Consider the following 15,378-nt stretch of genomic DNA (forward strand, 5'->3'; position numbering starts at 1 on the left):
ACCACCTGCATTTTGAGATACTACATCTCAAGAAATAGCAACTAACTAAATACCAGAGATTTTCTTGCTGTATTTTTTGGTTAAGTGGCTCTATTAAACTGAGTCTAAAGACTAAAGTTATTGTTCTAGGATAGGTCATTAGACATTTTATCCTACTTCACTCAGGTACCTCACTGAAGATGTCTGAAGGATGGAATACATGTAGCAATGGCAGGATGGGGAAGGTAAACCATGGCATAGCAACAGTATACTGAAAGAACGGGTTTCCTTGTATAGCAAGAGTGGCACCATGAGAAAGTGATCAGTGTTATGCAGATTCTTACCTTTTGGGCTCTCCTGGCTCTACATCAAGCCTTTACAATCGTTTGCACTTTCATACAGTGCAATATCAAAGAGCAGACAAACTGAGAAACTAGGGACAGACACGTGCCTTCTTGCTCCCTGATTAACTACCAGCTGGTATGCCCCAATCAGGTGTCACTTGCACCTACGCTCCTATACAAAATCAGTGAGACAATGTGTTAATCTACTGTCTTCGAAATTGATGCACATCTGGGCAGGAGCAAAAATCACTCTGTGAGAGCCTTTTCGTGGGATGTAATCAAGCAAAAGAATTTTATATATATATATATATATACTTCCTCTCCTGTGCTAGCAGGGTGCATAAAAATGATCAGCATTTGATTTTGAATGAACTCAACAATATAGTGACACTTTTACAGGTTACGCCTTCCTAAAAAATGTATCTTGCAAAGGCTTTATCAAAGGTTTTTGCAGTAGCTGGCAAAGCACCAGAAATTCACGACTTGATCACTGAATAGGCCTCCTATTAAACACATTCATTCACAGGGGGAGATTTGTCTACATGTATATAAAACCATAACAATTTTGAAGTATTTTACAGTCAATCTCAGAACATGTGACACACAAAAAATTAAGCAGTATTTTATTTTCTTTACAAAACAAACAAGACCCCACTACGCTAGCCTGGCCAGGCACTATTGCACAGATTTACAGATCAGAAAGGTGAGTTCCCCACCTTCTGCCAAAACAAAGATTGCCATAAACCAAGCTAGTACTCAGGGATTGCTAAATATCCCTGCTTAAGAAGTATCCAGAGGGAAGCTGCGTAAAGACCAAGCTGTTACCTCTGATCAGTTCCCATTTTCCTCAAGGAGGACCATAATTTTTTATGGGGAGATTAAGGGGAATCATTAAACCTTGTGTAAAAGTCATGATTGAAAAGCCAATAAAAGCACAGTTGTGGAGACCTGCCCAGTCTGCGCAGTTGAGGAACTTCTCTGAACCAGCAATCAGCATGAAAGCTCTTTCAGAGAACAGGACTATCTGGCTCTCAGTTTTTAAAATAGGAAAACATAAGCTGTAGTGAGCGTAATTTACATTTATTTCTATATGCAACTGTAATTATTGTAATAGCAATGATGATAACAGCAACAATTATGAGAACGCTATTAGCGATAACTAATACCACTAATCATAGTTAACAGTGATCAAATCAATGATCTTTCAGACACAGATACGAGCCATGATGTGTGACCCTCTCCACACATACGCATAGACTTAAAGCAAGGAAGCTCTTCTTTGCACAAAAGCACCACCGAACAGGGGGTTCTCCAGAAAACTTTGACAAAAGCATGCAGGTACCTGGGACAGGGCTGCAGCAGCTCTCTCCCTCCTGCGCTGCATGCTTCCCTCTCTTCCAGCTCCGGGCAGAGCTTCCCAGTGCCCACTGCCAGGCTCTGCACACCACGGCGGCGGCTCCGAAAGCCTGGGGCGAGCTCTCCCCAGCTGCAGGTCTGTGAGCAGGCACTCCATGCCGACCACTCGGACGTTTCACAGTCTTTGGCGATGACACAGGATTTGAAGGTCAAAGGGACAGCATCTTGCACGCACAGGCTGTGATAAGAACAAAGTAAGAACAGCTGAGATCTTAGTAATTTTTTCTTTCTCCAGCACAAAGCCCAGATATTGTACCCTAACTCAGACAAGAAGAGATCTGTGGTCATTTGGGGTGGCTTGCATCAGAAGACCTGCCTCAACACCAAAGCAATGAGGGCAAGAGGAGCTGCAATACACATCCTCCATTTCCAGTGAGTTCCGGCTGCTATCTTGCATGCTGAGTGGTTTGCAAATACTACACTTAATTTATTTTAAGTTACAACAGATGTAAAAGGCACTACATTTGCACCTGTGCAGTTATAATTTCTCAGTTTAACCAGGACTGAAAATAAAAGCCAAGGCCTGGAGAAGTGTTGCCACTGGTGTTTGCTCTCCTCCCTCCGCACACGGAACTAGCTGTCCAGCATCTGTCCCCCTAGGTAGCAGCGCATCCTGCTGAGCAACTCTGCTCTTTTAAAAAATAATTAGGCACATATTAATAAGAAATGTTTTTGTTCTGCAAGATTGTTATCAAGCAAGTGCTGTTAACTAAGGCCAGAGGGGTTTCCAACCTGACAAACCACAGGAGACCATGGCATGCCACAACCATACATGTACTTTTTGGGCTCATTCGCATTACCCCAGCCTTCATTAGGACACAATCCTCATTCATTTTGTAACACAGCAAACACAGCATGTGGCTCAACGCAATGGAAAAATGAATTTTAAGAGCTGACTACTGTAGACATGTGAGACAGCGCTCTCCTGCCCTGCTCAGTCTGGAAGGGACCAAGCACAGCTGCTCCTGCTTCACCTCTCTGCAGTTGGAGATCATCCACAAGGCCACCAGGAATTTCCCAAAAAGGGTGAGATACCGTGGTTGTCTCCCAGAAACCACAGATAACTGATGTAACAGAGCTGGGAAGGATGTAACAAAAGAGGACAGAGTTACATACAAGCAGAGAAGTCACTCAAACACCACAAAGGAGCGGATGGGGGAAAGGAGAGAGGAATCAAAGGTGAAAAAACAAAAAGATGGAACCCAGAAAAAAAAGGTTGTCACCAGGAAAAAAAGAGCTAAGAATTTCTGATATCTGCCCGGTGTTACAGCGATGATGCAAATGGCTCTGAAATTAAGACCATCCATGAACTCAGTGTGAACTCTTTAAATTCACCTTCTCCAGCCTCCAGTTGCTCACAGTCAGGCTTTTACCAGCTGTAAGGAGCAAATCCATGTGCACTTAAAAGGTGTGAAATCTAGAGCTGGTGCCAAGGAACCAGTTATTACCTCACTTAATATTACTTATAACACAGTCTGACTAAGCTAACTTTCTCTACAGAAAATACACCGGGCAATCATTTCAGGATTGCACGGCAATCTCACAGGGGAGCAGAGAAGATAACGGGCATTCACTCGCTTCTCCTCCAATTTGGGAACCGGTCCATTTCCCACAGAGGTCAGTAGGAATATTGCCATCGATACGTGACCAGGTTTAACTACACCCTGAATCACTAGCATAATACAGCATTTAGTATCTTAAATTTACACTTCTTTTTTTAAGTTTGAAGTGTAACTCAACACTTTTTGTCTCAGCTTCATCACCTAGAATAATAGTCTCACAGGTGCAGGGAGGATGAATTTGCTAAGGTTTATTTTAACAACTCCTTGAAGCAGAAACCTGTGATATGTCCCCAAATTATTCTTGTTTATATAAAAAAAAAATAATTCTCATGCCTCTGTCACATGTTGAATGCAACTGATTGCATAGCTGCATCTGGTACAAAACATCAACTCTATTGAACCAAGGACTGGAAAATGATAATCATTATATCTGAACTTGAGCTAGGCTAGTGATTTTGAGTCTTGGCTGGAGCATTAGGCTGGTGGAGTCACTCAAAGTGCAACCTTATTTCCTTTTTATTACTTTTGTAACAGAGTTATCAGGTGAGCCACCAATACCACAGTGCTAACAAGAAAGGATTCCTGATTTTGAGTAGATAAAATGCTAGCAATTGGAAATCATTGTCCTAAATGTCTATACTAGAAAACTAGAGTTAACCTAAGAACATAGCATGGAGGCAACCAATCTCACATTCAGCAGAATAATCAGAATCTGGTGTTCAGATACCAACAAGAAAACCCAAATCCATTTTGATGATTGCACCACTGCAAATGAGAAATTTAAATCTGACCTGATCTATGCTGAAATACCAAGGAAAATTAAGCCTTTAAACATCTGCTTTGGGGTCTTCTTCAAAATGAGTATTGCTAGTCCTAATCATTAGCAAGACAGTATCTACAACACCTGCTCCAACGGATTCAAACACATGCCAACACTTGGGCTACAAAAGACATCTCTGCCCAGCATGAATCTTTGCTATGTGCAAGACTTGCAAGTATGTGAAGCCTGAACAGCTCATTCTTTCTCTGAAAATCCCTCCACCTTTCCTCCTATAAAAGGCTAAAGAGAACTTTGTTGACCTTCAGGTGAACAAGATGTGGAGCTGGCAATTTTCATCCTTCTGCTTGGGTAGATGTTTTTGAAGGAGAATTGTATGCAACAGCCAAACAGAAAGTGAATCTAATTAACTTGTACTCACTCGTTCAGAGACTCAAAGTCAAATTAACTGTGACACCAAGCAACACAAAAACACATGTAAAAACACAGCCCATCCTTTTGCATGAAATTCAGACACATTCTTTCATGTAACTGATGTATTCAGAACAATCTGATACAGATAAAACCCAGGTGTGCACAACATTTGTGGATCTGAGCCTACAAACAAACCTCAGTTAGCAAACCAGCAGGGAAGGAAGGAAGTCCTGGGGATGGCAGATACATCATAAGCCCATTTTTTTTTATAATAACTTTCCACATGTTAATGTATTAAGGTTAGATCTTCCTTTTAAGAGTCGATCTGGTGACAGCAATATTATAATGTACTTCCACAATTGATGCTTTCTGTGTTGCAGGGCTGGACTGATACTGTAAAACTCCAGGAATTGTTTTGCAGTATATGTTATGCTGCCTGCGGTTTAAGATGGATCAGTTAGTTAACAGACAACAGATGCATGAAGCTTAAAATCACTCGAATGGCAGAGAGCCTTCTTACTCTTCTGTGTACTGAGGGGGAATAGAGTTCCTGGCACTGGACTCATTAGGGTCTAATCATGACTGTAGTGGACAGAGCCTTGCTGTATTCCTAACAGCATCCAAACGCTTTTTTCCTGACCAAAGGGAGACTCACGATCCAAAGGAACACAGGCTGTATGTAGTGCCTGAGACGTCTGAGTTCTGGTGTCTCCAGAGCTTAATGCACAAGATCCTCTGCTGCGATTAAAAATAAATGCTGACATATTTGTGCCAACTAGGCAGGCATTTAGATCTTAGGGCTACAGAAGCAGTTGGCTTTCAGCACAATTTGAAAAACAAAGAAAAAGCCCAGTTATTATTGGACAGTATTTCCAAAATGTTACTCTAATTGAAAAGAAAAAATGTGGCCACTGTTCGTTTGTTTAGTATGCTTTTAATAAAAGCAAAGGAAATTACACTTTTTTTTTTTTTTCAAGGACCTCCTTATCCAATAGTTCAGGGATTTGTTTTTCAAGCCTGAGCACTGAGGCTTGATTCCTACATCTGCTGGGAAAAAAACCTGAATGCACACACACACACACCCCTCCTCTCCCAGAACAGAATCACAGCCATTACACGTAAGTGTATTACAGCACAGCATTTCCACCTCTGCACTGTGAAATTTTGTTCTCATCTAGAGAACAGAATAGTGTCAACAGCAGAAATTGCAAATAATTTTTCCAAGAAATGTACGACAGCACAGTGGTTAAGTGCAATCCACTAGGAAATGGATAATGTAAATTCAAATTACAAAGGTAAACAAAAGAACTGAGTGCCGCTCTACCACATCCTCCATCTACTGGTCCATTGACTGAATTTGACCTGAATTTTCACTTACAAAGGCAAAGTAAACTGAATTCCAAATCCAACTCTATTATATCATCATCACCTTGCACACGGAATGAAGATTTTAAGAAATACGTACCTGAAAAAGACTCCTCATCCAAATAATAACCAAAAAAAAGGCACTAAAGCTGTTTGCTCCTGATGCTAACTTCTCAGTATGCTCACTGGGAATACTGAGTGTGCTAAATGAATGCACTGGTCAAGTTAGAAAAATCAAGACAAAATTAGGATTTCAATATTTAGCTATAGGCACTGATTTCACTACATTAAAATTTAGTGTCTAAATTAAATAGGAGGAAAAAAAAAAAAAAAGGTTCTTAGGTTCTTCATCTCACTACTTGGTAGGTTTTTACAACTGCGACAAAAGAGAAAACCAAAACCAGCAGAATTTCTAACTGTAAATTTGTTACAACTTTTTCAGAGATTTTCGTAAATGTATGGAAGTGTTTATGGTTGGTTTTGTTACTGGATGGAAGATTTAAAGATTTAAAGTTAAAACTTTTTTGTTTATCTGAAACAATAATTTAAAAAATAGGCTTTTTAAAATGAATGAAGTCTTTAAAAGATTCTCTAATATCTCTAAGAGTATTTCATTTTGATCCTACTCCTTTTATGTTTTATGAATATAAAGTTTTCACACCAAAATTACTTCTGAACCTTTCTCAAGTTCTACAGACATTCTGTTGGTCGACTGTCTCAATTTCTAGTGTTTTTCAAAAAGAAAAGCTCCATCTCTGACTTTCCTCTCCCTTTCTCCCTTTTTCATTCATTTCAACAAATGCAGATCCTCCAATCTAAACAACATTTCATCAAAGACATTCCCTGCTTCTACGCGCCTGTTGCAGTCTGTCCTATGTTCCAAGCACTTGTGCTCCTTTCAAAGCAGCTCCACTTTACAGTATTTACTTTAGAAATTCCTAGCGTCTTCTTGTGCACCTTCAAGGCTGAAACAGGCACTCAAAACTTCACAGGACCAATGATTTAAATGAAAACAATGTTTTCCTTATAAAGCAAAGGATTCTTCAGCTCTCACCCAAGGGTTTCTGTGAAACCAAAGGCTGTGTTTTTTTGGGGGGTTCTACAGCACAACTGGAGAATTGGTGGAAAATGGAAAACAAATGTCAGACTTGTTTCCTGCTATTGCTCCTTATTTTACAAGAGAAAGGACAACTTTTGCTGTTCTCATGAATCACAAACTTGTTAATGGAGAGGTGAAAATTAATTTCCTACCGGTAAATTTACATCTCTAACAAGAGGATACATGCAGTCATTTAGTCCTTAAAAAACAGCTTGCACCCATCCCACCAAAATACATTTTTTTTTTTGCAAAAGCCTGTTCTTTCACACCAAGCACTGTACCACTGTAGCCCCCCATTAGCATGCACAATGATTGCTGCTTGCTGGCATAATTGGCTGACAAACAATCCTGAGATTAGAAACAGGTAAATTTAACAACTTTGATAATAAATTAGGCAACAGACACCACTTGTGGACACCACAGGGCCGTCTTTGCTGCTGCATTATAAATTTGGAAATGAGCAGAATGTGTTTGCTATCCTCACATGTCTTTTGACAGGTAATGGTGTTAAACTGACCACTCACATCACCTGCTGCTTTTCTTCAGGTTAGTGGCAGAAGGGAGAGTGGTGGCGATAAAATCCCAACACACCCCAATAATCGTGCAGCTCAGAGACCTCAGTGAAACATCTCTAGGATCCCTAGGCCAGGTCTAGGGCCATTTCTCTCTCTTCCCTTAGTTTCCTAGAAAATTTAATTTGTATCTCTCATCGGTACTTACTCAACAGCATTATTCTAAATAGGAAATCTCAGCCAGGAAAATGAAAAAGCACAAATAAAGCACTTCTTCCCAGTTTTACAGCAGACATTTGGCTGTCGGCCAAGCCCTGCTTCAGGGTTATGCAAATGCATTTACTCTTCTTTATTGGTAGGCAAAATATCATCACTCTTATAAAGTGACATCTGCAAGATCTGATCCATTCTTCAGGTGAATGGCAGCAAATATGCTGCACAATGGAACGAGGAAGGCATTAACATGGGATGTTTTTAGGGAGTTGTTGCTGGGGGGTTTTTATCAGTGACACTAGAAATTAAACACAAGTTGGATTTTATGATGGATTTTAGGTTTGGGTTTTAGGTTTCCAAGTTCAAGCTACATGGCTACAAGTAATAACAAGGGGTTTTGTTTGCTTTGTGTTTGTGTGGTTTGGTTTTTAAAAAGACCTTTTATCCCCTATGGAATCTATGGATTTTCCTCTCGTATATTGGCTTACTAAGAGAAAAGGATGGGTTAGCCTCAGCTAAGACACAGCCCCAACAAAAAAGGTCTGACAGGACTGTAAAAAGTCTGCTAATGGAGCTGTATGTTCCCAAATTGGGGACTGGATCAGCTAAAAAGAAAGGAAGGAAAAATGAAAAGACAAGGGAAGAAGACATCTTGATCACAGGTAGAGACACTGAAATTTAACCTTCTGGGACCTTCTGCGCTGTCATCCAGAAGTTCAATGTGTTACTCACACAGCAGTGAAACAAAGAGCAAAGTATGAAAACAGTGTCTTCCGTTCCCCATTCCTACAGCAAATGTACCACTGAGCGTGTGAGGGCTGAGACAGTGAAAGTTTAACAAGTTGGTATTCCCTATCCAGAGCTACTGATAAGGAACGAGATACAAGGCAGAAAAGCAGCTAACACATGTTAACGTACATAAACCTGCTGCGGATTTCACAGTACCATAAATCACAAGTAACTCCAGTAAAGTCAAGCAGCTACATGAGCATAAAATCTGTATATTTAGAATCAGCATATATTAGAGACTAGTAATAAAGTCAAGATGGTAGAAAACTGCTGCAACAGTTCACAAATCTTGACTTTTTTCCAAGCAATAAAAAATATGTACTTTGCTACAGAGGTAACAGGAGGAGGTAGCAAAAAGGCTAGAATGTATATTTGCACCTCAGTATGTGTGCAGAAACATTTCTGACATAAACAGGGACAGTGAATTGGACACAAAATAACCCCTTATCTCTCCAATTTGAATTTGTGCAGGCACCAGGAGCTATAGATTACTGAGAAAGATCGATTTCTGTAAAAATTCAGGAGCAGGATTTTCCAAGAACTTCTAAGAAGTTCTTCAAAAATCTTACTTCTGACTTTCTCAGAACTCAATCAATTCAACAGCAATCTATAGCTCCTGGTATCTGCCCAAATTCAATCTGAAGTCAAATGGCAGAGCTCAGATAACTTAAATTTAAATGCAAGAAATGGAGAGAATAAATCTTTCCATTATTTGCTGTACATTATTGTAACCTTCACATTTGAATTACAGTAAAGCAACCTGCACAGACTAAGGAAAATTGTTAGCTAAAACACATGAGGATAGAAATCAACAACCACCGTCAAAGAAAGAAATGCTAGTCACGAATCGTGTATCAGTCTCACAAACATGAAGGCTCCTCAAAAGCAGGAGACAATCACGGTTTTGCTCACTGATCTATCTGTCCAAGAAATACTTTCTAGTAAATTTGCAAGTCCTGTTCAGGTTTACACTTCTCAATTTATTCAGTGTTGATTTGTAAGAACTAAGCAGTTTAAGCTGATGTTATTTTAGCCTCTTCAGCCAAATATATACAGTAGGTGACTGAGAATGAGACCTTTCTATGTTCAGCACCTCCCTCTCCCACAGCTATAGTGGGAAGTGATATGTATATAACTCCATTTTCTTGAGGTTTCCTCAAAACAACAAAAAACAGAAGAGAAATATTAAAAACATAAAATGAGTTAAACAGTCACGAATCACAGAAGCATGCAAAATATTCTGGGGATGCTAGCTTCACAAGCAGGGAATTAAATCAAACAGCAGACTGCAAAGAAAACACATAAAAATTTGCATTTAAAACTCGGAAAGGCAAATACACTCGTGGTGTGGCCGTGAAAAGCAGCGACATACAGAAGAAAGGACATCAAAGATGAGGCCCTTACCTCAGCACAACATTTTTGCCGTCACTCCTCACGCACCTGACCGGCCGGCTCTGATACCCGACCTGCACCTCCCGGGCATGATGGTGAGCTTTATGGCCTTCGAGCCAGGACATGCTCGGCTCTCCAGAGTCCGTGCCAAAATCCAGCACTGCTCTCCCAGCCGCCATTGCATCGTCATGATGGGGCAGCCTGCACTCGCCCCAGGGCCCCACCTTGAGGCTGTAGATGTGCTCCTCTTCCCCGAGGGGACAAGCAGCCATTTCGCAGAGCCTCGACTCAGTCAGGTTGGGGCACGGGGCACCCCCGTACAGCGGGGGAGCGACTACGGTGCGTGTCCGGTGCCGCATGGTCCTGGCACAGCCCCCACCGCACTGGGACCAGGCGGAGAAGTCGGAGACGACGCAGTCCCGCGGGCACGGCACCAGGCAGGCCTGCTCAAGGGGTGGCCGGGGTGCGAGATGCTCGCAGATCTCACTGGCGACGGTGCTCCTGTTCAGCTTCTGGAGGCAGCGGGCGCTGCGGCGCTGCAGGCCATGCTGCGCCGTGACGCAGGCCCCAGCCTCACCGCCAGGCACGCAGGTGCCCCATCCCGAAACCTCCCACTCGAACAGCTCCAGGTGCCAGTCGCAGACCTTAAAGCACCTCCGGTGGCTTTCGGGCTTCTCCTTCTGGTCGCAGTTCGCGTGGTGGGACGTCCAGCCCTCAGTGTGGGTGCACCAGATGGCCCGGCTGCGAGTGCCCCCTGAACCGCAGTCACCCACGCATCGGCCCCAGTGACCTGCAAAAGAAGAGGGTTGAGCCATGCCAGGCCAACAATCTCACCCAAAAACCGCAAAACCATGCTCTGGAATCCATTAAAAAGTGAACAACTATCAGCTAGTCCCTAAAATTGGCTAAATTTGGGTTTGCAAGCCACTTCTCCCCATGTACTCACATCATGGGATGCCACCTGCTCCCCAACACTTGGAAAAAAAATTTGCCTTCCAGTGCCCCACAAATTAAGGACAGGACAGGCACATTTCTGCAGCAGTAAAATGCACCCCAAAGCCTGAGGAAACATGAATATTTAATTCCACTTGTACAAATGAGTATAAAAACAATCATAAAGGAACAATAATCTAATAGGAAAAGAAAGTCAAGTTAGATAAGAGGAAAACATTCTTAATAGAGCAATTAGTCAATGGCATAAACTGCTCTGGGAAGGAGCTGAATCATCATCTGTGGTGATAAAACGGTGAGGATAAATACTATGGAAATAAAAGCACGCTCTTAATAGGAGTTGAAACTGGAGGAACTGACTTTACATTACAGTGTAAATACTACAGAATGGGTCCCACTGGGCGCTGCTTTATGAGCACGGCCCCATATAGCAGAAGAGGCCCCTCACGTGTTTCAACTTCTAAATTACCCTGGGAAGTACCTCGAGCAAGTCGTCCCTGGTTGCAGCACACGGTACTAGAGATGGGGGCATAGCTAGTCATTCAGCAAGAGAAACAAAATCAAAATTAAACCCACGAATCTCATTTTCAGTTCTGGAGCACACAAACATACTTATGTAACTGTATGAATGTTATTTAAGGATTTGCAAGTGAACTTAAATCAGACAAGGCTAAATAGAAAGATTTTTCTCTAAAAATATTATTCCACAAAAGTCCACCTGGTCCACAAAATAATCTAAGGTCTATAAAGTACAGAATTGCTTTCAAAATGAGGAGAAAAGGTAGTGGAAAGCACTCAGGCTGAATCTTAACATATTAAAGGGATTTTGATGATCATGTCTCAAGAGGGTTTCATCTCATTCCTAAGTTTAAAAACTTTCCAGTACCCAATAATGGAACCATTTCACTGGGTAAGAACATTGCATATGTAATCCACGCTTGAAAGTACACTGCAACAAACAACAACTTCTGTATTATTATTTTTTTTATGGCAGAAAATTAACTTACAATAAATAGGTCAATTTATATTAAAAAATGTTACTCCAGACAAGTTTTTTAAAAAAGATTTTTAAAACTATCAGAATCAGTTATATGCTTACACTAAGATAGCAAACACATAAAAACAAAACAGCCCCCATAATGGCTGCAATTATAACACCAAGTATTTCATCTAGCTAATAATGTTTTTGTAGGTAAACCTGTTGTTTATTTCTTTATGGACAGAAAGGATTGCATCTTCCAGAACCAGGGCCTTGATATTATGATAATAAATAAAGAAACAAATGTCCTTTTCTTTTCCATAGTTAATAAAAGAGAGAAAGTAAATACTTTGGGTATAGCCAAGATTCTCCTACAACACATCCCACATGGGGAATTTGGAGCAATGCAGAAACTTCAATACAAATCTTGAAGAACCTCACTGAGTGTACTGGGTCTGGCTGGAATGTTAACTTTCCCTGCAGCAGCCCATGCAGTGCTGTACTCTGCACTTGTAGCTGGAACAGCAGTGTTATCACACCAGTGTTGTGTCTACTGCTGAGCAGTACTGGCACAGCATTGGGCCTCTCTCTAACCCTCCTAGGGGGTGGGCAGAAAGTGAGAAGAGAAACATCACTAGGGCAGCTGACCAAAACCAACCAAAGGGATATTCCATACCATATGATGTCACACTCAGCAATAAAAGGTGGAAACAGGAAGAAGAGGGGAGGGGTGGGCTCTCGTGAAAACATTGGTCCTTCTCCCGAACACCGGCTACGTGCGTTGAGGCCCTGCTTCAAGGATGTGGTCAATCATCTCTCATTTGTGGGAAGTAGAGAGTAATTTTCTTTCCTCTGCACTTCCACATAGCCTTCATTTATTTTATTTGTTTGTTTCCTCCCTTCTTTTTATTTTCCCTTTCCACCTCCCTTTTCCCCTTTCCCTTTTTATTTCCCTTTAGTTGAATTGTTTAGTTCATAATAATCTTTAATTATTATTATTATTTCCCTTTAATTAAATTATCCTTATCTCAACCCCTGAGTTGTTCTTTGCTTTACATCTCCCCCTCCTCATCTAAAAAAGAGGGGGAGTGAGAGAGCGGTTGTGGGGTTTAGTTGCCCAGCACAGTAAAACCACCACACCGAGCTGTCACTGTTGACTCTCCTCTGGCATCACCACTCCTGACTGTACAGGTTTTTAGTGATTAGAGGTTACTACAGATCTCCCCAGAGCTGCCTCAGGAGCTTCAGAGTCACGCGTGGAGCACAGTCTGGCCAGTCAGGTAGACAGTGATGCCACCACCTCTCCTTGCTGCATTATTTGTTGCCAGCACCCTGCAGCCCAACGGCTGTGATTACAAAGCAGAGACCCAGGAGATGTCCCTTTGGTGGCTGCTTTTCCTCCCTCATCCTCCAGGGTATGACTACAATGCCACCCTGAGTCTGACACCTCCTCTTGTGGTCAAAAAGCAGCACGCAAGATGGATTTTCAGAGTCATCGGGGTTTAGACAGCTCCAGCTTTTGATGCATCCAGTCTTCAGGCTATGTGAACAGCCTTTCTCCCTTTTGTGCCTGTATTTCACACCAAAATATGCCAGTTCAATGTAAGGACTCAACAGTGACACATCTTGAATTGGAAAACACAGCAGCAAATTATACTGTACACCACAAACTGTACTATACTAATTATAGTTAGTTACCATTGACTTTCACCATAATTAAACGGGCTTAAAAACTGAAGATTCCAAAAAATTAGACTTTATGCTTTTGAAGTTACAAGATACATGAAGAAGTCTACTGACAATTTGAATGTCTGTTCTTGATATGTCATTTTGACTTAAAAGTCTATTCCATAAAATGCCAAGATTCAAAAACAGTCATCAAATTATGTATATGCTGTCATCTTACTAAAAATAGGAGTCAAAAATCAAAACTCAAATACTAGGTGGCTTTACTGTATCATGAGTTTATCTCAACATTTCTCTGAAGCAGTTTTACAAAGACAATTTTTTATTTTTTGATATCTGGAAGTTTCAGTGCAGGGAATGTCTGTTTTTTCACAAGTTTGTTTTGAAAGCAAAAAGTCATGAGCAATATTGTTTCACTTCAGCTTAGTGCATAACAACATTTTGCTCACAAATTGCTTGGAACAGACTACACCAATTTAGGATTTACTACTTATTTCTTAGGACAGCAGGATTTACAATCCATATTCCTCTAAATCAAAATACCACTAAAAGACTCGATATAGTAATAAAAAGCAGTTGAAGAAGGCTGGCCAAATTATATTCACCAAACCTACCACTACTCTTTCACCATTGCACAAAACTCATCTCTTCAGTACTGCTACTTTCCTGGGTGTTACTCAAGAACTGTTCTATGTAATAGCTACAGGTCTACCAGTCCCAACATTAACAGTATAGATAGATACGCAGCAGAAGCCTTATGAAGAAGTGACCTTTATTTAACGTCAGAAGTGAATTTAGAAAGAAAAATTACAAATAAAAGAAAGAACTCATAAGCAATTACATTATCATTAGACACATCACAATTTGCAATTATTCTCTGGCAAACATGCTAAAAATATAGCTTATTAGACCCACTCTTAGCATGCCAAAAATAAGCATGAAAAAATAAGGGTGAAAAATCAGATGCAAATCCCATTACTGCAGACGTTTCTTCACTTCCGATGATCTCTTCAGGACACAGCAGTAAACTTATCCTCAATGTTTCATTGCTTAGTTAAATATCCTGTTCAGTAGCTTAACTGAGGAGAAGGATATAAATACTTCCCAGTCAATAGCCTGCTTTGTAATTAGTATTTAAGTTGTTTTTTTAGAGGAGCCACGTTAAATTTACACCTTCCTTGAAATAAATCTGAGTCAATTAGAAGGAATATCTCAGCAGAACATGAATAACAGTATTAACAATATTTTATTAAAAGCCTACTGGAACTTATACACAAAAGGCTAGAACTTTAAAAAGATGCATTACAATTCCCAGTCTTGAACGGGAGGCCACTGGTTATTAAAGCACAAGACTAAATAAAATGAAATCTATTTCACGGTGAACAGCCTATGGAAAGTACAAAAAGATTAAGACAAAACATAGACATTGTCCATCTCCTAACCACTGTAACCTAATCAAATAGTGGACAGACTCATGGTCTCACACCACCACCAAAAAGTAACATTTTTTGCCCATCTAGGAGCAAAGGCCTCCAAATTCAAGAAGGCAAATGTTCAAGAAAAGATGAAAACTGCAACAAAAATGTCCAAAATGAAAAAGTGTTGACACTCCTCCAGAAGGCAGGAGCATCCGCAAAAGCAGACCCAAGTGCAGTAAGAAAAAAAGTGCATGGCCACGTACATGTCTGTGGCTGATGATTATGTTCTGTAAGCAACAACTCAGGAAGACTGGGAAGAAAACTGAAGAAGAGAGAGTCTAATCAAATCACTATTCCCAAAAATGAGAAGTCAGGCAACAAAGAAAACTACAAAATAAATAAATAAATAAATAAATAAATAAATAAATAAATTAGATAGACATCCCACCATCTCTTACAAGACATCTATAACACTATGTGA

The 15,378-nt window shown here is 40.7% G+C and overlaps 1 protein-coding gene across 5 annotated transcripts in view; it reads right to left on the minus strand.

The window, feature by feature from the left end:
* THSD7B (thrombospondin type 1 domain containing 7B) overlaps positions 1 to 15,378 on the minus strand; it is a 316,607-nt gene that overhangs the window by 195,076 nt on the left and 106,153 nt on the right. For all 5 annotated transcript variants that reach the window (XM_084524236.1, XM_084524235.1, XM_084524238.1 and 2 more), the window contains 2 exons: positions 9,876 to 10,653; positions 1,666 to 1,917 (listed from right to left, as the gene is read on the minus strand). In XM_084524236.1, the coding sequence (XP_084380362.1) occupies positions 1,666 to 1,917; positions 9,876 to 10,653 (1,030 nt within the window). The remainder of the gene's footprint in view (positions 1 to 1,665; positions 1,918 to 9,875; positions 10,654 to 15,378) is intronic.

This window comes from Aythya ferina (assembly GCF_964211825.1).
Source record: "Aythya ferina genome assembly, chromosome: 6".
In the NCBI taxonomy this organism is placed as follows: domain Eukaryota; kingdom Metazoa; phylum Chordata; class Aves; order Anseriformes; family Anatidae; genus Aythya; species Aythya ferina.